The sequence below is a fragment of the Heloderma suspectum genome, chromosome 11 (assembly GCF_057233095.1).
Source record: "Heloderma suspectum isolate Gila_16-S chromosome 11, 16-S_ref, whole genome shotgun sequence".
Lineage (NCBI taxonomy): Eukaryota > Metazoa > Chordata > Lepidosauria > Squamata > Helodermatidae > Heloderma > Heloderma suspectum.
Window position 1 is genome coordinate 33,138,485 of NC_139468.1, and position 27,138 is coordinate 33,165,622.

At 43.3% G+C, this 27,138-nt stretch overlaps 1 protein-coding gene across 2 annotated transcripts in view; it reads right to left on the minus strand.

Annotated features, from left to right (window-relative positions):
* Nucleotides 1-3,465: 3,465 nt before the first annotated feature.
* MEF2A (myocyte enhancer factor 2A) overlaps nt 3,466-27,138 on the minus strand; it is a 126,241-nt gene continuing 102,568 nt past the window's right edge. Inside the window, exons 7-10 of one of the 2 annotated variants that reach the window (XM_084817385.1) lie at nt 19,816-20,006; nt 12,351-12,477; nt 7,563-7,689; nt 3,466-5,127 (exon numbers count right to left, since the gene is read on the minus strand). In XM_084817385.1, coding sequence (XP_084673511.1) covers nt 4,776-5,127; nt 7,563-7,689; nt 12,351-12,477; nt 19,816-20,006 — 797 coding nt within the window. In that variant the 3' untranslated portion in view covers nt 3,466-4,775. The remainder of the gene's footprint in view (nt 5,128-7,562; nt 7,690-12,350; nt 12,478-19,815; nt 20,007-27,138) is intronic. The other variant, XM_084817384.1, reaches the window with a different exon arrangement.

A 27,138-nucleotide genomic window follows, 5' to 3' on the forward strand; every position in this document is an offset into this window, starting at 1 on the left:
GACAACATTGTTACACTATGGAATTCGCTGCCACAAGATGTAGTGATGGCCACCAACTTGGATGGCTTGAAAGGGGGATTATACAAATTCATAAAGGATAAGGCTATCAATGGCTACTAGTCATGATGGTTATATATAATCTCCGGTATCAGAGGCAGTATACTTATGTACAACAGTTGCTGGGGGACACAAACGGGAGGTGCGACTGCACTCATGTCCTACTTGGGGATTTCCCACAGGCCACTGGTTGGCCACTGTGTGAACAGAATACTGGACTAGATTAGGCCTTTGGCCTGACCCAGCAGGGCTCTTATGTTCTTATGAGTTTGGCATGGGAGGTTTTGAAGCAAGAAATCCCCTTCCCAAGGCAGAATTGACCTAGAAACCACACCATGTGCCTTCCTGCATTATTTGGATTGGTTTCAAGAGAATCATGAAAAACCTGACTTTTAAATAGCTACTTTAAAAAAAGCAACCGAAGAGCTACTTCATGTATAACCAGTATAATTTCTCAGCATCTTTAAACAGCAGCCCTTTTCCCACCCACACTCTCCCATGACATAGGACAAACTCCCCTACATATGGCACGAGGCACTATTGCTCAAGGAACAAGCCCAGTGCCTCATCAGGCATATGGAGCAAGCAGGATAGTTCTTTGGAGTCTGGCCTAAGTGGACCCCCCAAGAGTCACTGCGACCGGATTAGTTGCACAATTCTTGTCACACAGCACAGAACTGGACTCAGAGGGTGCAATATTGGGAGGTGGGACCAAGTGATGACACACCTATGTGACACCCTAAAGGCATTTTGGACCATCACAGAGCCAGCTGCTTCAGTGCAAAACCTAATATTTGGTATGAAGGAATAGCAAATGACAGCATAGAAACACTGACTCACTCACATGCCAAAGGACAGGATGCAGCTGCAGCCAGGTTAGCACCAGCAATCCTGTGCGCAGTTGCAACTACCCTTATCTATAATATCAAGGTGTTAAGACTTCCAAAATGTCTAGAGTTACATTATTAGTGTTAATTATAAAAAGGCAGCATTTTTTATTTTATTTTCATGATGTGAAGTTCTTCCACAGGAGACAATGGACAGAGCCAGATCCTGGAACAAGGAGATGGGCCAAGAGTTAACAGTCTGATTCTGAGAAGTTAATTTTTTTAACATTTGGTTGGCTTGATTCAAGTACAAAGCCCAAGCCTTTTTTTTTAAAGAAAAAAGTATGGTGATGTAACTCCTTACAAACCTGCATAGGAATAAATACTATTGAGATACAGTCAGCAAAGCCATCTCATTAAGGCACACAAGAAATCAGACAGTAAATGTGAAATGAAGAACTCCCATTCAATGTACAGCAAAGTTCATATAGATGCATAAATAGTGACTGAGAAACATACCATTTTGAGGCATCAGAAGGATCTGTGAAGTGGTTATTTTGGATCCCATGTGAGTCTGAAGGGTGAACATGAGGACAGAACACTGGGGTGTTTTTTTGCTCTACACTGTCAAGACAGAAGTAGCTGTACTAAGTGCCTATTTGTTCCTCAAAATGCTGCAGTATTATAACGGGAGTTATATCCTAACCACTTACACATTTCTAAAATTCTTTAAAAAATGAAAACGGTTAGCTGTAAAGGATACAATCCACTGCTGGTACACAGTTTTTACATAAGGGGGGGGGGATGGGGAGGGAGAGAATAGGTGAATGAGTTATACAGGGAACAGCTTTCATTTCTGCTTATTTGTAATGCCATTTTTCCATGAAAACATGCCGAAAGCAGTTTAACGTTTTAAAGGTTACAGAGAATTTAGGCTGTCTTAAACCCAATCTCTAGGTAGCAAAGAATTAAACTGCATGTGCCCTGCAACATCACTGTAATCAGAAAGTGAAACAGAGTTGATACTTCACTCCAAGGAAAATCCAAGCCCTTTGCTAACCTTTTCAAGCCATCCTGATTATGCAAATCACATCAGATGTGTCTACAGCACATAACTGGAGACACGGGATCTTACAAATGTTACCTCTGCATATGCACTGTAACAGTGTTTTTACAGCTAAAAGCCCAGGAAGCAGCTCCCAAGTGCTCACATAGGGACTACCCTGAGTGTGAACTGACCCAGAGAGAAATTCTACTCAGGCTGTTACCAAGGTTTCAATAACACAGCAACAGTATTTGCAATTCAGAGGACTGCCTAATTGCTGCAAGAGGTAATCCACTGAAATGAAATTAAGGGCATCTATTGCTAAATTGGATTTTACTTTCCTACTTGAACATGTACCTGCGTTATACACAGTAAGGCCAAATTAGACATGGTGTTAAATACATCTTTAAATGTGAACTGCTGCCAATGGGAGCTTTTCTCCCAACGCAAATAGCAGTTTTGGAGTGGTTTCTGTCAGGACCACAGCAGGGGGGGGAGGGATTTAATCCCCCCCAGCATCTTCTGCAATCCCGAGTCATCAACCCCCTCAGCAGCTGTCATTTGCATTTAACATGCACATTATTCAAAATACGAAGATGCATTTAATGTCACATCTAATTTGGCTCTCAAGATGCAGCATGTACATACTCGGAATAGGTGTTATAAAACATGTTGAACATGTAGATATGCCACTGGGTCCCCTGACGGGCTGCAGCTTCTTGCAGTATATTTGTATCAGAAGAATGGTATCTTCCACAGGTATCATGTGAAACAACTCTTAAGCTGAAAAATGAAGGATAAGAAATCTCCCCCCCCACCCCCAAACACTAACAACAAGCTTGCAACACTTAGAAGGATGCTCATCCTAAATGATACCTAGAGATCATGGGTTGTTCTACTGTTATCTGAGGGTTGTCTGACCCTCAAGTGACCCACGATGCCTGGGTTTGCACAACATGACAAGCTATGACATGCCCCTGGCATGGCTTGCATATTCAAAATGGTGGCTGGTGCACATCTCAGAGCACTGCAGGTTCATTAACCCATGGTGGCTTATTGTGACATATGAACCAGCCCAATTAAAAAAAAATGCTTCTAAAACCTAAGTTCGCCCCAAATCCACACACCACTTCAAAACCCTTTTTTGCTTCTCTGTGTATGTTTCCGTTACTTCAACAACATGAGCAATAAAATCATTCTTCCTCCCCCCCGCACCAGCCCCCACAAGAGGCAGTTTTAAAACAATGCCTTAAAAACATGTTACAACACCTTTTTTTCTATTTATCCAGGATGAACTCAACACCGGATGTTTGTGGAGAGGATTGGGGAGGGGGTTTTCACTTTGCTATCTATATACATATATATTTATATATGTATATATACACATATATGTATATATATTTATAAAATGTATAATGAAGCTTTACCATACAGCACAAAAAAAGAGTACAATTTTAACAACACACATTCACCACCAGTGAGAGGGGGCGGCCCCTTTTTAAAACACCCTCTGAAAAAATCTGGATAATATTAATTAAAATCCAAAAGGAAGTACAGTATATTGAACAAAATAGTAAATATTAAACAGTGAATACTCTACTTAATAAGGACCTCGCCTTTTCTTTTTTTCTTCAAGTTGGCGTCAATCCACAAAAATATACTTTTTAATCTGGTGAACGTACAATACATACGTACTTACACCAAAAGGTGATAATATATTTAAGATGCTATATACACAAAGTTTGGCTCAAATTTTAATTTACATATAGAATAATAAGTATTCATGGCTTATTTTTCCCCAAGGTTCTGCCTGCAAGATTTTTTTCCTTCCTCCCCTGAAACCAAAAACAACAGACAGTCAAGAAACCAAGTTAGAACTATACTCTACAAAAAAAAGCTACACCATACAGCTTTGGCTTGTATAAATAATTCATAGCAGAATGTGTTCAAAAGTACTGTATATAACTTTCTATATAGTCTTCAAGAAGGGTATGTTTTCTTTAATAAAAAATATACACGAGCTAAAATTGTTTTTCTATATTTTAAAAAAGGTAGGAGAACATAAGAAAGAGCTTTTAAAACATATTCCAATTATAACTTAATATATTAAAATTTTCTTTATGGACTATCTTCTAGGCTAATATCTTCTGAATATTTCATGCACATTATTTATGTGTCTCTCTCACTTGGTTAAAAAAAAAAAAAAGTTATTTCACCCCTGTATTTTCTTTTTTGCACGTGCAAAAACAGGTGTATGTGTGTGTGTGTGTTTAAAATAATGCCAGCCCTTCTTCATGCACCCTTTGCAAGAGAGACCCATGCTAGACTGGGTAATATAGAGGTCATTCTATGTACAGTATTGCTTTCTTTTTCTACTTCTCTGCTGCTACAAAGCGTAATGTTAACTACAGGGAACCACACAGCTGCTGGAAAACACACACGGGAACACTACTACAGGCAAGCCCTCAAAGTTCTGCCATCTAATTTGGTAGATTACATATGGGGACAACATTTCTTTTGCAAAACAGGTTACATGATTCAAGAAACAAAGTCCAGGTTAAATGCCAGACTAGATCAATACCTATAAGGGTTCTTCTGTTCTATTTTTTTTTAAACCATGGGGCGTCTGCAGCTATACGAGGGTTGGTATTAAGTGCCTGCCGATTTTTCTTTTTGTGTCTTGCTACACACACACACTCACACATATATATGTATACAAAGATATATATGCATGTATGTATATACATATAAATATTTATTTCATGTCCTTATTTATAAATTTAGATTATGTCAGGACTGTTCATTGGGATAACTCAAAAGTAGAAACCGAAGGAGGAACTGGAAGCTTATGTCACCCAGGTGTCCATTCTCATCCGCTTTACCGTTGGGCTCTCCCTGTCTTCTGAATTTGGGGGTCTTCCCAGACCAACTGGTGAATGGAAGTCATTCCTTGGGTCCTCTCGATCGCTGCCATCATATGAACTGCTGGAACTACTGAGACTGTCAACAGGAGAGCGCCCCATTTCCTGCCGCGATTGTTGCTGAGGCTGCTGCTGCTGCTGTGATGCCTGTTGCTGCTGCGGAAATGTGGATGGAGTCACTCTATCTCGAGGAGGTGAAATCGGTTCGGACTTGATGTTAACGTTTTGGTTGGTGTTAATGGACAAATTGGAACCCTGAGATAACTGGCCTCCAGCCCTAGTAAAAATTAAAGCCGGGGGGAGGGGGGGAGAAGAAAAATATTAATTTATAGTACTGTACAGAGCTAGAATATAAAAGTCACAACCCTACATCAAGGAGATTACAATCCGAGGTTCAATAAGACACATGCAAAACAAAAGGGTGGGGAAAAGGAAAAGTAGCATTATTGATCAAGACTGAGCACAGATGTGACTGCCTGCACACAACACCCTTCTCCTCCAAGACACAATGACTACACTGAAGGAGCGCTCCTGCTTCACTGAGATTTGGGGCACAATGAGCCAGCCCAACACAGTGTGTTAATGCAATACTGGGAGTTGATTCTACTGCACTGTCAGTAACCAGCCACCATCACATTCACGATATTGTGCCAAGCTATTCTTTGAGAAAAGAAGTAGTAAAGGCCACACACAAAGGACTTAGGATGTGAGCAATATTTTCCATTAATGTTTAGTCTGAGGATAGGAAACATGGTGCCTGCAGGCACCTTTCTTGGTGCCAGCCAACGCAGCTTTCCCCTCCCACTTCAAAACAAAACAAAAACAAATTTTCTTACTGGCAGCTGGGATTGCTTCAAAGTGAAGTAAGGGCCTCTAGCCACTGCCACCTTCATTTTCCATGACTGCCTCTGGACCATACATGGGGCTCAGAGACCTTCTTAGGAGATGAAGATGGTGGGTGGTTGCAGAATGATGCTTTCCTCTACAGCACGCCCAGCCTCCAAGAAAAAGAAGGGGAAAAAGAAGAAGGGACTCCTCGCACTTCTGCCTAGTAAGTGGAGGGGGGGAGGCAAAGAGAGCAAAGGGGGCTGGGGAGGGCAAAAGTAAGTTAGCTGTAGGGTTAGGAAAGCCAGTGTGGAAGACTGTGTGCCTGTATGCCTGAATGGATGAGGGCTGCATGTACATGAGAAAGTGGAAGAGAGGGTTTAGGTGGCGGATTTTGGTGGGATCCTGAAAAAGAATGAGTGCAGTTTTTGTATGTTTGCAGTGAGGAGAAGGGACGGCCATATGTGCATGCATGCATGATAGATATGTACATACGTGTGTGCGTGTGTGTGTGTGTGTGTGTGTACGCGTGCGTGCATGTGTGAGAGAGGGTGCGAGGGTGGGTGGGTGTGTTTCTGTTGGCACTGAAAACTGCAGGTTCAAAGGAATTATTTATTGAGTTGGGGCTCTGCCTTGTACTCAAGTCTTTTGGGCAGGTTCTTGTCCTTTGCGACTAGCCATGCCTCCCATGGCAGCCATTTTGGGGTGCTTCCCAGGACAGTTCCTCAAATTGCCAAATGTGCCCATGGGCCCAAAAAAGATGCCTAGCCCTGGTTTTAACCACTACAGAACCACCTACATTGCAGCAATCCTACATAACTGATCTATTCAACCATCCGAAGCAGCTCCAACCTAGAAGGTGCACAGGATGCCATGAACCACTCATTCTTTAACTTGTTTGCTGAAACAGTTATGAAGGAGAAAAACAAGTCTGTGCATGTTAAATAGAGCCCTGATTCCCAAAGTGGAGGGATTAAAAACTGCTGTAACTTTCCAAAGTGCTGTTTGCTGTGGCTCCTTTAATTCAGTAGTAGAATTGATGCTTTCGAACTGTGGTGCTGGAGAAGACTCTTACGAGTCCCCTGGACTGCAAGGAGGTCCAATCAGTCAATCCTAAAGGAAATCAACCCTGACTGCTCATTGGAAGGACAGATACTGAAGCTGAAGCTCAAATATTTTGGCCACCTAATGCGAAGAGAAAACTCCCTGGAAAAGACCCTGATGCTGGGAAAGATTGAAGGCAAAAGGAGAAGGGGACAGCAGAGGATGAGATGGCTAGATAGCATCACGGATGCAATGCATATGAACTTGAGCACACCTCCGGGAGAGAGCGTAGGACAGGAAGGCCTGGCGTGCTGTGCTCCACGGGGTCACGAAGAGTCGGACACGACTTAACGACTGAGCAAAGAGGCTCAAGTACTCAGATCTGTAACCCATTTAGGTGCCAGAGGCTTTAAGTGCAGCAGTGGGTTGCGTGGCCCCTGGCAAATCCAACTTGAATTCATGTTGGGCACAGTCTCATTCCTCCTGGAGTATTTATTCAAATTAGGGGAAAGAGTATAACATGGCTTTTTGCATGCAAGAAGGAAGGCGCTGGACAATCAATGGACAAGTAAGAGCACAAGGATTTCTCTACAAAATTCTTTCCAACCCCAGAGCTGCAAAAGTTCACAAGTCATAAATCAACAACCTCACGGAGGATGCCAAATGCACGCATATCCAACCTGCTGAAAGCTAAAAGTTAAAGAACATTGTGCCTAACCAAATAAGGCCAAGCCTGAAGACAGTCTGTGGGCTAAATGGAAGAGATGCCCAGTTGGGTGTAACTTAGCCAAGGCTGCCATTCCTCCAGGCAGAGCAGGGTGGTGGTGTTGTGTTCCTACTTACACAAGAGAGCTGAGGGCTGCCTGCCCTAGATGATGCTGTTGCCAGGCAGATACTTGTCCTAATGACAGCATTCCTGGGGAGTTAAATCCCTGCAGAGCTGACAGGTCTGCACTAGTCAAGGAGTAATCTGAAAAGGGAGCAAGGAGGGAAAAAAGATGATTTTATTCCATGTATCCATCAGGAAGTTTAAGCTTTTCATTTTCACCAACTCAAGAAAGGGTTGATACCGGACAGAACTGTTCTGAGGTCAAGCACTTGAATTCCTGGGGATCCTCTCAGACATCCTGTGGTATTCTCCTGGCTTTGATCCTGTTTGGAGGATTGTGATCTCATATTGTTACCTTCACCTTAAGACCAAAGATTGGGTTTATTGTATAGAATTATGTGAGCAAGCCTATGCTCCCTAGACAGCATCGGGGGGGGGGGGGGGGAGAGATAAGATATTTCAGCTTCCTGGATCCAAGGTCCAAGATAGCGCTCCAACCTCAGATCCAGGGATCTACGCTCCCCGCCCACTCCCTCTTGCAGCTGGCGTGGAGAAAACCGTGTCAGCTGCCTCTCCAGGGTTGCAAAAGTGACCGCAGAGAGGAGGTTAAGGGGGTGGTTCTGTGGGCAGGGAAGGGAGGACCTGGAGAGGCCGGGTTACCAAGTATCCCCAGGCCTCCCCAGCCTCCTTCCCCCCTCCTCATCCTGCTCGAAAAAGCCTGTCTAGCAGAAATGTAAAGCAGGAGGAGCATGGAAGTGAAGATTGCCTCCACTGCTCCTCCCGCTCTGCACTGGATGCCATAAGTTTCCGAGTTCGGAGGCTTACGAGCATGGGGGTAGGGTTGCGCCCTAAGGATGACGTACACATGTGATTCAATTGACAGTCAAGGCAGGACCAAAGGAGAACTGATGTTTCTAATGTCAATTGTTTGTTTGTGTTCCTGGATACTCTACTCAAAATATAATGGCCAAGTGGAACCTACAACAATGTATCACAGTGTATCCTCAGTACCTCAGAGGACTGTCCTGTTCAGGGCTCCAGACAGGTAGGAACAGGAGCCTTAAGCACTGTTCATGGTTCTCAGGAGAGGGGCGAGTTTCAAAAGGGGGGCGGGGAGAGAAAATACACGTTTTCTTTTCCATTTCACCTAGCCTTCCCCTGCTCTGTTATGCTACAAGGCTTAGGTTGAGGCTGGCTGCTACGGCCAAATCTGATATTTCATTGCTATATAACTAGGGTGGGCTGGGGTATGGGTGGCTCTGGAGAGTGGGAAAGGGAAAATGGTGTCCTTTTTCTTTTCCTTCCTCCAGAAACATCCCTATATTACAGTGGGGATGAGGGGGCTCACAGCCCAAATCCACCTTTAACCCTAAAATGTTAGAGGCTTGAGAATATTAATTTCCTATCTCCTAACCCTCTATTTCCCTCCTCCATGACACGCTGACATAGTATTTCTCTATTGCTCTCCACAATACACTTGACTGAAACTCACAGTCTGTTGATTTCCAATTCCTTTAAAAACCCCTCCCTCCCCCAAATAGGCTCAGCTGCTATCCACATTCTAAAGTCCTGGGACCTCTCAGATGTTTGTTGGGCCATTTTCAGGTTTACACATGGTTTGTTTTTCTTTTAATTACTCAATATTTTCTCTCATACCTAAGGACTCTCCCAGGTATTAGAAACTACCACCTTATTTTTGGGTGCTGCCATTTCATTTTCAAAATGATATACACTCAATGATTTGAGTTTGCTATTAGAGGGGATTATGAAATACAGATACCAGTAAATGAGAACCTTCATTTTCTGCAGTTTGAAAATGAGAACCTTTCAATCTCTAGAAAGTGAATCTCCACAAGCTCACTGCAGACAAAACACGAATGTTATTTGGACAATCTGATTTGATAAGGTAAATTCCATTCTATATCCACAGAAGAAGCAATTGCTGATTTGAAAAAAGTGTATCCAACCCAGTGATTGCAAGCTGTCCTAAATATATGATGACGTGTCCCTTGAAAGTTATGAGACTGGCTTCAAGGAGAGAGAAAAACAACACTTGTCAAAATTATGTGCAGCATTTGTCTCATCTGCTATTGGTTTCTGAGACATGTCATCACCACATTTTCAGCCAACAGTGCCACAATAGGGTTAACACTCTGGGTCAGTTCACACAACACGATAGCCCATCGCACATTAATTTACCAGGGAGGAGCTGCCGTGTGTGCTGTCTGACATTATGAACATGCAAGCCCCAGCTGGAAGTTATAGTGTCTTGTGTCCCCCAAATGCAGGCAGCAGGAGTTATTTGAGGCTTGAACAACCCTTGCAGAACCCTAAAACGGACCGTGGGGTATGTGATGGTTGTTTAATCCTCAAATAACCCCCGCTGCCCAAGTTTGGATGACATGACAAGCCATGGCAACCCCTGGCTGAGGTTTGCATATTTATAATGGCAAATGGAACGCCCCACAGCACCCTGAAGGTTAATTAACCCACAGTGCACTGTCATGTCATCTGTTGGGTATTTTTTCTCGAGGAAGTGTAGCTGCACATTTCCTGGCAGATGAAAGCTGAAACACTGGCAGGACTTGTGTGTTTCTGCATGATCACCTCTAACTTGCAAGCTGCTAGCAAATAGAAGTAGAAATAGAGGTCCTTCATGCAATTCATATGCCATAAATGAACTGTAGGCACACTCCCATCAGGGAAATAAATGTTGGGAGAAGTAATAACAGGGTCCTCTGACTTGCATAAGAACAAGACAGAAGGGTTGCAATCTACCCATCTTATTCTTAGACCTACCTTTCATTTCATGTACTGCAACATAGCTAAGGATGCAAATAGTTATAAGGCCACAACAGCGCTCTCAAAAAGTTACAATACAGCATGGAAAACCATTTTCTATGCTGCTCAGAAAGAGCACACCTTCACTGACTAGACATTAGATTTTTAATCCAGGATATAGTGCTTAGATAGTTTTCACTACCAATTCACACATAGGAAGTTATTTCAGTTCATCATTATCACTTGTTTTTCCTTCAAATTTGGAAAGAGAGAGAGCTGCAAACACTTTTCTGCACTTAATCACTTTGCAATACAGCTTTCTTAATATATGCCCTAGCCTCCTGGGGAAAAGGGGATAAAAAAGCGTTCCTGTGAGACAGCTACAATTAATACTTCAGTTTTTTTCATCTTTATCATGGCGTTATCATATCCTATCAGAGAGTCGGTCAAAAGAATTTATTTAGACAGAGACATCAAGAGCACTAAATCACAGCATATGTAGGCAGGTTCTTCTCAAAATGTAGGTTTGAATGCCATTAAAAGAGGCATGCACATCTAAAAGCTGTTAAGGAATGTCAAAGCCTTTCAATTATACTTTAATAGGAGCTTTCGGGGATTCGGGATTCTTTTAGATATACTAGTTTAAACCTCTGAGATGCCTGATTATGCATCTGTCTAGGAGCTCATCCCTACAAATTTGCTAGGCCAGCAAGTAGGTGCTTAGGACAAGGCATACCAAATGCTGTGCCAGCACAATGTCAAAGAACTCCAACACTGCTGGCATAGAGATACAGCATAGACAACTTGGTATTCCCTAAATGTTTTAGACTGTAACTCCTATCAGCCACAACTTACTAGAGTGGCCAGGTAGCCAGCCAGATGGGTGGCTGATAAATCTAATAAAAACAAACAATCAAACAAACAAACATGGCCAATGGTTAGGGACTATGGGAGTTGTGGCCCCAAACTTCTAGAGCAGGGCTGGGCAACTTGTGACCCTCCAGATGTTTTGGCCTACAACTCCCAGCACTGCTAGCCAGCTAAGGCAATGGGGAGAGATGATGGGTGCTGCAGGACAAAACATGTGGAGGCCCATAACTTGCCCACCCCTGATCTAGCAGGTATCAGGTTGCCTGCCCCTGGCATAGACAGCAGATTTACTGGAGCAAAGACTGTGGTGTGGGCACTGGTACTCTAAACATGAGGAAGTAGACTGTTATTTGTAAACACATAGGTTTTATTTTCTGGGGCCCTCTGTAATACTTGCTTTTTACACACACACACACACACACACACACACACACACCCCTTTTCCTTTTTTTGACTAGCTATGAGTTTTCCCAATGTAGCTATGTTAGCTTGCTACAGAAAAGGCTGCAGATTTGATATTAACAACTTCAGGGACCTAGTCAAATGATCAGTATTTATTGAAAGTATTGTCTAACAAATTTCAGAAATATGAATTTTATTATTTTTTTTTAAGAAAAAGTGACTGGCAAGATGCATCTTGCTTGTAGAAACAAATAGCTACTCTACATTATGCAGAACAAGATGGCAGAATTCTGGAGTGCACTACTTCAGACGGGGGGGGGGGCATATTCCTGCCAGTGAAATGCCCTCCCCAGGGAGACTCACCTAGTGCCTGCTTTCCTGTCATTTTGGTGCCAGGCGAAGACCGTATGATTTTCTCAGGCTTTTCACCAGTGATTTTTTTTAAAAAAACAAACAACTTTTTTTAAGCTGCTGTGAGTTTTTCTTGATTTGCGCTTTTGTCCTGTGTTGTGCTGTTTTATTTGTTTTGTAATATTTCTATTTTTACTCTTGTGTAGGCCACCCTGGGATGCTGACTGGCCACTGTATGGTAGGATATAAATTTCAGAAAGAAGTAAGTATTCCTGAATCTCCCATTGCAGCACACTAGGACATCAGGAAGAGGTCTGCACTAAAGGTTTAGAATCTTCTCAATGGCTTCTCTCTACCAAAGGCAATGGGGTAGAAGGAGGAGCCAACAGATAGCTTACCAGTGTTGTAGGCTGTAGGCATAGCAGAATATACCAGTCCCTGTGGGGGCAAGCTTGGAGTTGTCACGGACACAACTGGTGTTGCAAGGGGTTGCGTAGACTGAGAACTGCTTAACCGCTGTGTGTTCTGTAAACGGTTAACACACACAAAAAATAGATGCAGTGAACGAAAAAATTAAAGAGCACAGTTAAGTCAAACACAACAGTGAACTAGATGCAGAGTCTGAGGAACTTTTCTCCTTGCCTATGAATTTTGCAGAATATTTATTAAGAGCAGATACACACATTCAAGGGAGGACAATTTAAACTATTTGAGAGCCACTGTCATTCAATGACCAGAGCACTGGATTCAGTTAAAGAATAAATGCAATGACTGGTCTTGGACCACTCATTGTCAACCCCATCCAACCATTCTCGAAGACCTGCTTACATGGGGCTGTTGGAAGCAGGAGAGATAAAGCTCATAAATGATTCAGTATGAAGTAAGTAACATATTGTGCCTTGTGTCACAATCCAACTGCACTAAAAGGAGAGTGACACATACATAACATGCGACTCTCTCCAAGCTATCCTCCATGCTAGCAACGTGTTGTGGATGAAGCTTCATTTAACAAAGAGAAGCTTCTACAGAAGATGACTCAAGACTAATTCGGGTCAACACATCAGAGCTTGCTGAGCCATTCTTTCAAGATGATGGAGGAGTTTTGAAAAACAGTACTGGGATAAAGAAGCAACTGTCTAAAGAACTGAATTTCAAGTCTTAAAAGAAAAGCTAGCTTTGGGGCCAGCCCTACCCAACAGGTAGGTCAGAAGGCTGCCTTGGGGGTCAGAATGAAAGCGCCTCCAGGCAACTCCGCAACACCTGAGGTGTGAAGAGAAAAAATACAGTTGCCTCTACTGCCAGAATCTGGGGCAGGGATGCCTTCCCCCTCTTCCTGTATCATTTCTCCAATTCCAGTTCCTTCCACTTGCTCCATTCACTTACAGAGCTGGGGAAAAGAGCTAAAATCAGGAAAAACCCTGTGAGAGAAGAGAATCCCAACCCATGTTTCGAAAAAGATGGGATATGGGGGAAGCATACTAAAATTTTTGCCTAGAGCAATAATATAGCTTGAGCCAGCCATGCCTAGCTTCAATTCCAATGATGACCACAGGGCCTAGTCAGTTGGAAGAGGTCTTTTCATTTTTCTTCAGCTGGCTGCATGCTTCCCTCCAGAAAGTAGTCACACCACCAGAGGGCAATCTCTTCCTGCAGCATGCATATTACAAACCAGTCTTTGTCCTTGTCTATGGAAATTGAGAGTCACTTGACATTACACTTTTGACATATTGGAAGATTTAGCACACATGCCCTTTTCCCCATAACATGTGGACACATGCATTTCACTATGCATGCACACTGCAAATGGTGCCATTGCCATTTTTTAATGGAAAGGCAGGGTATAAATATAACGCACACAGGTTGCACAGATACAAGGAAAAACACACACACATGTACCTCCCTTGTATGTTGTGGGGTACACTGTAAGTATGTGCCAAATCTAATGTGTATGCACTCAAGTGTTACAAAGTGCAAAGCAGCCTTCAGCTAGCAGCGTAGGTGTGCCCACTCTGCTTGAACCCAATAAACAAAGCAGATCGTTTATATCCCATCTTTCAGATCAGTCATTATGTTAAATGTGAGGTATTAGTATGAAGACCATCATCAGATCAGCAACATTTCAAATTAATACAAGGAATATCTTCATCATTTATGTAACATTTCACCATAACAGGTCAGACAAAAGTACTTAAGCTGGGGTTCTCAGACTTGGGAGTTGGCGAGATGAGTAACGTGTTCATATGAGCCACTGGGGCTTGGGCTCAAGTCCCATCTTAACCAAACACTGACTAATTCTTGACACCTTCAGTTCCCTATCTATAAAGTGGGAATAGCTTTAATCTACCTCATGGGATATTTGTAAAGAAGAAAGACCTGGAGTCCCCAGCATGGTGCCTATGGACACCTCCCTTGGCACCCTCTAGGCTCTCCACCTCTCCTGATTTTTATTTTTTTTATTTTAAATTTATTTATTTATTCATTACATTTCTATACTGCCCCATAGCTGAAGCTCTCTGGGCAGTTCACAAAAAATAACCGAGAAGCTGGTGTGCTGCAAAGCACTGCGCACGCCTCCAGCATTATCTCTGTTTTCAAGAATGTCTCTGGAGGCCCAGAGACATTCTTAGAAAATAAAAATGGCGGGCAACTGCAGCCTAGTGATTCATTTTGAAGCATGTCCAGAAGAAAGAAAAAGGTAAGTTGGGGGTGTTGGGTAGCATCTTGGCGAGCTAGAGGGAGCCAGCAAGGATGAAAGACATTAGAAAGATATTTTTCACAGATATTATTCTAAGATTAGAATATCATCTGTCTTGAGCCTTCTATAGAGAAGATAATGCATACAGGTCCTAAAGAAATGTATGTTGAGAGACAAACAGAGACTAACAGGAGAGTTCAGGAGCCTAACTACAAGATGCCATCCACAAGGCAAGTGATATAATCCTGACTTGAAGAACAGAGGAGAGTGACTTCATTAGCAAAATTCTGCTAAGTGCCCCTTGTTACTTTACATTTTCCTAGGGAAAAGACATCTTTCCCTCAGGAAGTTGCACACAGGTGCAACAAATTACAGGGCTTTTGATAATCACTAGCATTTCATATATGCACGCAGAAGCAACGGCTTGTTGATAACCTCCATTATGTTTTTTACTAGAGAGACATTACATTTTGACTTTAACACACACATAGTACACACGATGCATTCACCAAGACAAAGAAAAAACACAGCAATCCCATGCTTTCATGCAATGAGAGCCCCATATCAGCAACAAGTCTGCCTTTAAATTGATAAAAAGCATGAAAGTATTTTTCAGTTTTCTTTTGTACAAGTTTGTCTCGATGCAGTTCTTTCTGAAATGACTGCACTTCCATTTGGGTAGCATTGCAAAGAAAGCCAGATTATGATCAATAAAGAGAGAGCTTTATAGCAACTAAATCATTTAAAACATTTTGTGAAAGGTCTTTTTAAAAGGCCAGCACATTTTTTCCAGTAGGGGAAAAAAATAGCTTGCAATTGTACGCTTCTTTTGGTAAACAGGGAAGCCCCTTGTGGTTTGCTTCTCTTGTAGAGCATGAAATTAACTTCATCTCCAGAATGGTGACCTCACCAGGAATGATGTAATCTCCAAGAAGGAAAGCAGCAGCACAGGATCTGTGTTACAATTTGCGGAACTTCATGAGCGAAGTTCCTATCTAAAAAAAACTACAATGTCTGAGACACAATATAAGGCATTGTCTAAAAAATTTTTCAAGGTTCTCTGATGTGCACGGACAGTTGCTGTTAGAGGTTCTGTCCCAATGTTCCCCTTTTCAACACAGTCGATAAAAAAAGTAATTTTAGCTAAGGTTTATTAATTCTCCATATTCTATTGGTCAATATGGAAGACTGTGATAAATCTAGCAATGTTTTTCTCTGCAACAAAGGGAACATTGGTCTACATTACACCACAGAGTTAACACGAAAGCTTTCTGGATCTTGATGTCTCATACCAAGTAGGAACCCAGACTCACCAACTCCAATTCATCCTCCTCCGACTGTACTCGGCAAATAAGAGCAATAATAACGTTACTAAGAATAGGACAGTATTCAAGAATGAAAGAGTCATGTTGGTGCTTGAGTAAGCTAAATTTAGCCTCACTAGTATTTTAGATTTACAATGTGATTCAGTAAGCACTGCTGTATCATGGATGACAATGTAATATTAACAAACCTATGCTGGCAAGTCTGACAAAGATTCTACCTATAATCTACCTGGTGCCCTCCCAATGTTTTGGACTACAACTCCTATCAGACTTAGCCAGCATGGCCAACAGACAGAGATGATATTTGTTTGTTTAAAATATTTCTTGGCCTTCTTTCAGGGCAGGAGCCCTCCCAAGGTGGCATACAACATTAAAACAAAACAGATATGGTAGTAAAAACACAGTAAAAACGGCGATAGCAGCAAACATTCTAAAAAACAGCAAACACCAGCATAAAATAAACCTTACAGCAGACAATCAGAGCTACAACCCAGTCTGATAAAACATAATCAGAGAAGGCCAGAGTAAAATAGTACATTTTCAGGTCCTTCTTAAAAGTCTGCAATGATAGGGCCTGGCAGATCCCCAATGGCAACTTATTCCAGAGGTGTGGGGCCACTGCAGAAAAGTCCCTCTCTCATGCCAATGCCTACCTAACTGCCCTCACAAGTGGGCAAATGAGAAGGGCCTCAAGGGCTGATCTTAAAGTGCAGACAGGATGGCAAAGGTAGTCTTTTAAGTAATTTGGTTCCCAACCGTTTAAGGCTTTAAAGGTCAAAACCAGCCCATTAAATTGGGCTCAAAAACACACTGGCAACTAGTGCAGCTGGCACTAGTTGATCTAATGATCTAATCATCTCACCCCCACTAACACTTGCGCTGCCACATTCTGCACCAGTTGAGGCTTCCAGACCGTCTTCAAAGGCAGCCCCATGTACAGCATATTACAGTAGCCCAGCCTAGACATCCCTAGTGCAAGGATAACTGAGGGAAGGTCCGTCCTTTCCAGATAGACTGGTATGTCAGCTGCGGCCCTAAGCTGTTAAAACACACTTCTGGACACAGCTGCCACCTGGGCTTCCCCAGTTAGCACAGAGTGAAGGAGGATTCTCAGACTGTCCACTTGGTCTTTTACGGGAAGTGCAACCTCATTTAAAACCAGTTGTAAACTTCCATCTAGAGTAGTTGGTTTCCCAACCCACAGTACCTCCATCTTGTCCGGCTTAAGTTACAGCTTGTTTACCCTCATCCGCCCAAAACAGCCTCCAGACACTGGTTCATGAATTCAACAGCCTCCCTGGGTTGTGTAGATGGAAACGAGAGGTGGAGCTGAGTATCATCCACATACTGATGACACTTCAGCCCAAACCTCTTGATGATTTCCCCCAGCGGCTTCATGTAGACATCAAAAAACATGGGGGACAGGATGGAACCTTGCAGCACCCCACGGGCTAATGGCCATGGGGTGGAACAAAAGTCCTCCACACCACCTTCTGAGACTGCACTTCCAGGAAGGACCGGAACCACTTTAAAAAGATGCCTCCCAAGCCCAATCCAGATAAACGATCCAGAAGAAGACCATGGTTGATGGTATCAAAAGCTGCTGGGAGGTCCAGAAGAACCAACATGTTTGCATTCCCCCACATTCATTCCCTGGTGTAAGTCATCAACCAGGGCAAGCAAGGCTATTTCTGTCCCATAATTAGGTCTGAAACCTGACTTGAATGAATCTAATTAATCAGTATCATTGAACACTGCTTGTGAGTTGTGAGACCACCACACGTTCCAGCACCTTGCGCAAGAATGCCAAATCTGATACAGTTATCTGAAACCATAGGATCTAGATTTAGTTTCTTCAAGAAGGGCCTCACTACTGCTTCTTTCAAAGCTGCATGAACCTCACCGTCCCTCAAGAAGGCCTTAACCACCTTAGACTTGTTACCCTTCGCACCCAAAAATTGGCAGACCTGTTGGATGAAGGTGGGAGGGTCAGCTTCAAGCCCCAACATCATGATAAACACAGCTTTTATTAGAGCTCTTTATAGCCCTTGAGGGAGACTGTAAGAAAAGCTGAAAATTGTGTGGCAATACCTGGTTCTAGCTCAGATGCTAGAGAGGTGCTGTGCCAGGATTATAGTACCCTTGGCAAGTCTTTGCCCCTCCCTATGACTAGTAGCATAAGAATCAGTTATGCCAAACGCTCAAATTTATGCAGAGGTTTGCATTTACATTAGTGACAGAATTCAGTTTTTCTTGGTGCAGAAGAGCAATACTGTTCAAAAGTGTAGACTCCATATCACCCTGGATATATATAGATATAACCCTAGTTCAGGGGTGTAGAACCTCAGGCCTGGGGGCCAAACCTGTGCCTCTGGGCCCCCAGAAGGCCCCACCCCTTCCTCTGGCCCCACCGTCTTTCTCCCAACCACCCATCATTCGGTGGTTTCCTGGCTTTTGTGCAGTTTTTTCCCTCATTCTAAAAAGTTGAAAGGCCTCTCCTAAGGCTTAATTACTGGCAGTAAGAACGCAAAGCTAAAATAAGCTGGGTGTTGTTGTTGTTTCATTTTTTGGCCCTAATCCTTTTGCCCTGCTCACCACTAAAATGCAACCTGAGAGCTTTTCCGAAATGGAATTCGGCCCTTGGACTGAACGGTTCTGCAGCCATGCCCTAGAACATACCATGAATAACTTAAAGAATTCGCTGTCACAAGACATGGTGATGGCCACTGACTTAGCCAATTTTAAACAGCGGATTAGACAAATGCATGGTGGATAAGTCTAATCAACAGTTATTGGTCATGAACCCTCCAGGTTACGGAACCTCCAGATTCAGGGGCAATATCTCTCAAGACCAGCTGCCGTGGAAAGGGGGAAGAACCGGGAGCGGGGGGGGCTCTTGCCCCCATGCCCTGCTTGTGGGTATCCCTTCTTGTGGGCTTGTGGAAAGCATCTGGTTGGCCAGTGTGGGTAACAGGGCCCCGGACTAGAGAGAATTCTGATTTGATACAGCAGGGCTCTTCTTGTTCTCAGTTATTTTAAGTCCTTTTAAATACACACAGAGCTGATGGGAAATATACACATTTAATAGTGCCAAAGTCAAAGGTCTGAACTCAGATGTGGCCAATTCACACAATTACTTTAAGAAGCCTATGGTGCAATCCTATGGCTGTTTAGACAGAAAAGATATCCTACAACTCCCAGCATGCCCTAGCTTTCTATTCTCATTTTGTTTTCACTGAGCAGAAAATTAGGGAGGATAGAGTACAGGCACAGACTGCTTTGGGAGAATAACTTGGAGATCCCCTTTCTGGTAAAACTCAAATGAACAGAACTGACTAAAGTTCACATGGATGGAAATAGGGCATGCTCCACTCCTTCTCAGACTGCTTGGCTGCCACAGAAGAGTGTCCCCTCTGGAAGTAGAAGATGATGAAATATTCCCCCATGACTTCACTGAATGTGATCCCCATCAAGGGGAGAACCATGGAGAATGTGCTCCTGTACATAAAAAGCACATGAATAAATACACCTTACAAAGCTGCACTGCGATTCAATGTCTAGAGTAAGGATAATCCTGCATTCAAATAAGTGCAGGAATTCCCAATTCAGAAGTTAATGTATATATGTGACTGGGGCAGCAGAGCAAGCCCCTGAGTACCACTTCCAAAAAAGCCCAGTTTGCTTGTTCATGTGAATGTACCCTCCAGAACAGGCATCTGAATCATGTCTGAGATCACACAACTTTTTGTCCATACAAAATGGCCAAGGTCTGCCAACAGTAGCACTTTTAAACCACTTTAAGAACACCATGCATACACAAATAAGTCAAGAAGTTAAACTTACCAATGGAGGCATCATGCCTTTGCTAGACGGAGGGATGACAACCCGAAGATCAGGCTTGCGATTGTTCATTCCAAGGTTGCCCCCTCCAGGGGGAGGGGGAGATTTTGTAGTTATCACTTTGCTTAGACCATTTCCACCACCAGTGCTACTCAAAAGACCTGGTGAAGCTCGTGAGTTCACAAAACCATTTCCTAAAATAGGAGATGAAAAAAAGAAGAAACCCACTTTAAGACAGAAAGATCAATGTTTGCACATTACATCAGCGAACATATATGCACATCTGGCATCTTTTGCCAATTGTTTTTGCATGAGATTATGCACACCCACAGCAGCATTCCAGTGAATGCTGGGCATCCTTGGAAGCTTATCAGGAGCTCCTTGATAAGATGATCAAGAATGGTGGAAAAACTTCCCAGAACGACAGCGCTCTCACCACTACCAATTGCCCCCTAAAATGCACAGCTTCAAGAGAGTGTTGTTACACTCTAGGACAGGGGTGGGTAGAACTTCAGGCTTGCAGCATCTACACTGTCTTTTACTAGAGTGCTAAGGTCCAGCAAACAGAGCCAGGTGGCTCAGGGTGCTTCTGAGCACATGTGATGAGTACCAGAAACAAGCCCACAAGTCCTTTCATACAAAACTCCATTCCTGGTGCGTGTGTCATCGCTCCCCCCCCCCCCGGCCCCTAGTGTTCTTTTTCAGCAACCTAATTTAGGGGCGGGAAAAGCATTTTTAGTGGTTGCCATTATTAGACAATTGGTAGTCAAAAATCCTTGACAATCTATTACAAATCACCCAGAGTTCTACCAATTGATCCTGATCTACCCTCTGCCCATCCCTGCTCTAGGGCAGCCTTCCCCATCCTGGTGGCTTCCACGTGGTGTTGGACTGTAACTCCAACAGTCCAATATAGAGGGCACCAGACTGGAGAAGACTGCTCTAGGGTGAACATTCTGTTCTCGTTTCGCAGTGACAAGGCCTGGCCAGCCTGGCCAGCACCCTAAGGGAGTGCACGCCCTCAAACACTTCCCAGAATCATCTGCAAATCACAGGGATCGTGCAGCAGACAAGTCACTGTGGAAAGGGTACCCTGAAGCTAGAATGTTTGAAGAACAGCGTATACAGGCGTGCCCGGAGGTAGGAGTGGGGGAGAGACACTACATTTTACAGGCTAGAACAGGCAGGAAAATGAGCACCTTTCCCTGGAAAGGGAATCAATATGCAGAGATGGCACCACTTTAGGGTATGATATAGCACTTTATGGTATGACATAGCAGTTTTAACTGCTGAGGAGGTGCAACAGTTAGAGAAGTGTTCTAATGCCATCTGTTATTTAACATAGTATTTGCAGCTCTTTTAGCACTCTCGTCTGACACACAGTCCTTCACACTCTCACACCAAAGGAGGTATTAGATCCTGCTGACAGTAAGAACACCAGAATTTGCCTTAAATGACATCTGAAGAACTTCTTGAACAAACACCAGTTAAAACGCCTGAGAAAAATCTTGACAAGTATTTATTTACTCTGCTTTTGAAAATTACTATCAATCCAATCCAGTGTACAAGTTACTCTTAAATCTCATTGATCTCACTAATAACTGCACTTACCTAGGAGCTGGACCCAGCCAGAGTAAACTCACATTTTGATTAATGCAACCCCATTTACACATAGGAGCAGAACATTCAGAGAATTGTTTAATGCACAGCTGCAGTTGTCACAAATCACTAAGTTCACACTGACTTTATACTGTAATTGCGTTGTTTGAAGACACAACATTTCCTACAAAAGGGAAGCAAAATAATTCTTGGGAGTTCAGTTTATATGTTCATTATTTCCTCTACTTTTGATGTTCAAGTGTGAGTGCCATTGCTTCAGCAGACAAAATGACACCACCCATACACAAGGGGGAGGTATCAGCAGAACTGTGAGAAGAGCAAAGTTTACAGAAGTAAATGTTTTTCGGGGTGGGGGTGGGGGGACTGAAACAGCTCATTGAGAACTTAGCGTGCTCAGTGGCCATAGAATGCCAACTGTTGGGGGGGGGCAGAAAATTGGGGAGAGAGGGAACAGAATGAAGTCTCCTGGAAAAGCATGTGGCTGGCTTGTTGGCTCCCTGAACAGGAGTGCTCCACGCCGCAAGTGTTGTTGTAGGTCCCACTTGTATATATTAATAGTGAACTCAGATGCTGAGTTACAACAGCTATGAAGCCCAAGCAAGGCTACTGAGAAACAAGAGGGAACCCCTTGGTACCTCTTGTGGGAACCCCTAGTTTTGCAGAAGAAAAAACTTTAGGGAAAAAGCCTGGGGGGAAAGCCTAAGAGGGCAAAACCACCCCCAAAAAGCCCAGTGAGGACTGAGCATGTTCAATGGTCATAGAATGCGGAGTTTCTCTTGTGGGGTGGGGGTGAGGGAGGGAATGGAATGGAGCATCCTGAAAAAAGGCATGGGTGGCTGGGGCGCTGAAAAAAAGCATCTCAAGCTGTAACCTTTTGTTGCAGGTCCCACTTGTCTATCTCACAACAGCAAACCTGCCAGGTTGTAGGAGATGTGATATAAAAGACACTGTGGGTCACACAGAAAAGTGCATTATCTGTGAGCACACGCATTTCCCTCTCACTCACAAAAGGCTGAGCATTCCACTTACAACGGAACAGAATTCTGCATGACTTAATGAAATGAATGGAAGTTGCACAGGGGGAGTCTGGAATCATATTTGGTGCTGTACAGAATTCTTCGTGCTTATTACACCTTGCCCAGTCTACATAAAAACGACTTCTTTCCGACAACTGCATTTATTCCGCATTTTGCTGTTTTTCAACATGCTCTCTGAAATCTCAGTTCAGCAGATCTCAAACTCAACCAGAATCATGTGTGGAATTATCTGTTAATAGACTATGTATGGCATGTGCAATCAGGAACAATATAGTATTAAATGGCTCAGAGTGCTCCCCTGTGCCTTATTTTATTACAGTAAATTCATACTGAATTTGGAGGAACTCCACTCCATGTTCTTAAGCCCCCTGAGCAAATAAGTTAAGAATGACAAGTTAATTAAATATGGTAAGATAGAACTGTGGCTTCCAAATGTTCTACTTGTAGGGAATACTTTCCACATCAAACTTGGCTGCCAAAGAACACCTGCATCCTGAATTTTGAAGAGTATTCCAGGGTTCACACTGGCCATTACTGTTGGGATGCATTATCTCTGTGCATGAACTAAGAGTGTGTCCTAGAACACACTCAACTCTGTTATGACAATGCACTGCAGGAAAGAGTATAGAAAAATATGTTTCTTACACTGTCTTTTGATAATTAAGCAGGCAGGACCCACATATATCACCATGCCAGATTGCACAGAACAGCACCCAAAATGCCTCCAATAATCTCTAGCCCCAGGGCTTGCACAGAAAAGATGGGCTAGTAGGTAAATTTTGCTACACTGAGAGAGAGAGAGAAAGATGCATTGCTAAACTATTAGACATGGTTCATATGTAACAACAATCCAGAGTACGGGTTGAGTATGGGTTGTAGTTGAATCATGTGTTGTGGTGAATTGTCGGTTCTTGTTACATGAAAGCCTTGCACTATGGTTTGACTATGGGGTTAATCATGTACAACCCAGAATTCACAACCCAACAACCACGGATTCTCTTCCTGGGTTGTTCGCGGTTAACAACCCATAGTTAAACCATAGTGCAGGGTTCACATGTAACAACAATTTAACAGTTCAATAACCCATGATTCAATGACAACCCATACTCAACCCATGCTCTGGGATGTCATTAAATGAAAGCAGGCCTTAGGATGCCAGAGTGCTTGAAAGAGCCTCAGGCTTATGCACTCCCCTCCCCTTTGTTTTTGGCATGTCCACAAGGAGGAGATCAGATGCTTTTGCTTCTCTTCCAACTAACTGTGGTTGGTCATTATGACCAAACTTGGACAAACTGTGGTTAGTTTAGGGAAACAAGTTAACTTCAAAATCCTGGCTTGTTTCCCTAAAACAGTTAATAGTAACCACAGTTTGTCCAGGACTTAACACAATGACAAACTAATATGAGAAGTGGTCAATGCCACATTAAGGGATGGAGTAGTTCCAGAAGTCCTGAAGGAGGCAGTACTAAAACCACTGTTCAAGAAGCCAGACTAGATAACTTGGCTATGGAGAATTATCACCCAGTTCAAATCTACCATTTCTGAGCAAGGTCTTGGAGTGGGTGGTGTCATGTCAGCTCTAGGCAGTTTTGGATAACACAGATTATTTAGATCCATACCAATCTGGCTTCCAGCCTGGGTTTGAGGCAGAAACTGCCTTGGTCACCCTGGTGGATGACTTACTCTGGGGAATGGATGAGGGGAGCTGTCCTGGACATCTCAGCAGCTTCTGATACCACTGACAATGGTATCATTTTGGACTGTTTTTCTGGAATGGTATGTGGGGGCACAATGTTGCAGTTGCTCCAATCCTTCCTGGGGGGACAGACCCAGAAGGTAGCACTGGGGGACTTTTGTTCTACCCCTTGGCCATTGACAGTTTGGGAGCTTCAAGGTTCTGTCCTGTCCCCCATGCTTTTCAACGTCTACATGAAACTGCTGGAAGGTCTGGGCTGATGTGTCATCAATAGGCAGATGACTCACAGCTCTACCACTCTTTTCCACCATCTAATCCCAGGGAGGCAGTTGAAACCCTGGACAGATGTCTGGGCACAGTATTCAGATGGATGAGGGCTAATAAGTTGAAACTTAATACGGATAAGACAGAAGCACCGTGGGTTGGGAAATCTGTTAATCTGGATGGGGGTTTAGATCTGAAGTGGATGGGGTGACACTCCCCCAAACAGCCAGGTACACAGTCTGGGAGTGCTCCTGGACTCAGTGCTGTCCATGGAGGTGCAGGTGGCATCAGCTGCCAAGAGCGTTTTTTACCAGCTTAGGCTGGTTCAGCACCTGGTAAGCTCTATCTAGAGAAAGCTGGCCTAGCCACCGTTACACATGCCTTGGTTACATCCAGGTTAGATTATTGGAATGTGCTCTATATGGGGCTGCCCTTGAAGATGATTCGGAAACTACAATTGGTACAGAATGTGGCAGCTAGAATGCTTGTGGGAGCCAGGGATTTGGATCATATTACTCCTGTTCTGTATCATTCACACTGGCTGCCTATTAGTTTCTGGTACCAATTCAAGGTGCTGGCTTTGGCCTTTAAAGGCCTAAATGGTTTAGGACCACGTTATCTCAAGAACAGCCTATACTTGTATGAGCCTGCCCAAGAATTAAGATCAGTGTCAGAGGCCCTACTCCTGGCTCAGCAGGAAGTGTCATTTGGCTGGAAGGCACTAGGGACAGGGCTTTCTCAGTGGTGGCCGCACATCTTTTGAACTCCCTCCCCAGGGAAATAGGCATGGCCTCATCACTGCTGGGTTTTAAAAAAAAAACTGAAGACACACACACACACACACATATGTGTGTGTGTGTGTGTGTGTGTATGTGTGTGTGTGTGTGTGTATATATATTCCTGTCTGCATTTGCTGCTTAAAAATCATTTGCTGTTGCTGCTGCGTGGGTTCTATGTGTGTGCGCGTGTATCTGCAAAAGTATGTTCTGGTTTTATAGTATTGTAAGCTGCCCTGTGAGAGCAATGTGTCCTGAAAGGCTGGTTAAACATCTTTTTTGATGATGATGATGATGATGCAGTTAGTTGAAAATGGAAGCAGAAAAAAGCACATACTTGCAGATGTGTCAAAAAAGAAGGGAGGGAGGAGTGCATAAACCTGAGGCTCATGCACATAATGCTAAATGAGTGGCTACATTTGGATGTAATGCTAAATCCTAGTTTGTTTATTTATTATTATATCCCACCGTTTTTCCTCTTGCAAGGAACCCCAGGCAACTTACATGGACCTCCTCCTCTCCATTTTATTCTCACAACAACCCTGTGAGCTAGGTTAGGCTGAGAGTCAGGGACTGGCCCAAAGTCGCCCAGTGGGGACTAGAACCCAGGTCTCCTAAGTCCCAGTCCAATACTCCAACCACTACACCACATTAGTTCAGCATCACAAGACCAAACTGCAATGAGGCTTGAGCTTCTGTACTGCTCCCTTCCCTCTTCCAGCAGGGCCCCAAATTTGGAATCTTCTATGTCTATTTAACTACCGTTAGTGTGTCACCCGAGCCCTAAACTGTCATTAATCTTAACTATAGTTTGCTGAAAGAAGCCAGCTATGGTTTGAAGCTGGCTTCTTTCAACAAGCCATAGTAAAAATTAACCACGATCTGTCTGGGTTTGGATGTCACAACAAGCTGTGGTTCATCTAAAATGGAAGCGAAGGCTTCAGAACTCCTCTTTGTGGCTGCACCAGGTGGGGGGAGGTGAGCAAGCAGACCTCATTCTTTTAACAAGGCCATTGTTTAAACTATTGTCAGCTCTGCTCTTTAGTCCAAGTCTTTCTTTCCTGGCAGACTTCTCTCCCACCTGCATTTTCCCCATTTTTAAATGAGTGTTGGACTAATTAAAACCTTGCACATCTCAAATTATGCAAAAGAGCAGCAGCGGTAGTAGCGGGGGTGGGCGGTAAATAACAAAAATCAGCAACTATAGGTATATTGGCATAGAACTTAAATGTTGCCAGGCCATCATATCCTAGCAGGTCTCTTCTCCAGCTCCTTCCCTCATGTCTTCTTCTCATTCCCTATTGTTCTTTCATTATAGCTAGATTATGAGCAAGTCCTGTTCTTCTTAATTCCTTTTTTATTGCACTTAGTTTTAGGCACTTAAATAATTTATTATTATTGCAGTTTTAAAAGTTGTGATTTTGTATGTGTGAAAATCCTAGACCTCTTCTAAAAGCAATGTGCAAATGTCCTTCAGAAACACACATTTTTATTTGTTTGAACAATTGCACTATGGCTGTAGCTTAGCAACTGTGCTGCACAAACTGTAAATATTCTTGCATGTGGAAGAACATGTAGTAATTGTAACCAGGCTGAAAAAGATGGGAATCTGGTCAAGCATTTGTTTCTGGCTACAAAAAACAAAGAAACACAAAACCCAGCTTGTGGGACCCAAGCCCAAAATGAAGAGTCATAGAAGGCTCGTTGGCACACACAGTCGACTGATAGGCAGTATTTACATAACACGTCCAATTGATTTTTAAGAAGTTGACATTAAGCATCCAACCAACCCCATCTGCGCTTTCAGTCTTCTGCAAAATGAACTGACAGAGGCAAACCAGAAGAAAGAGAAAAAAAACACCTTACAGGTTGACCAACTGCAACACACCCAGTGGCTACCCCCATTTGCACAGTCTTATAAAAAAGACATACT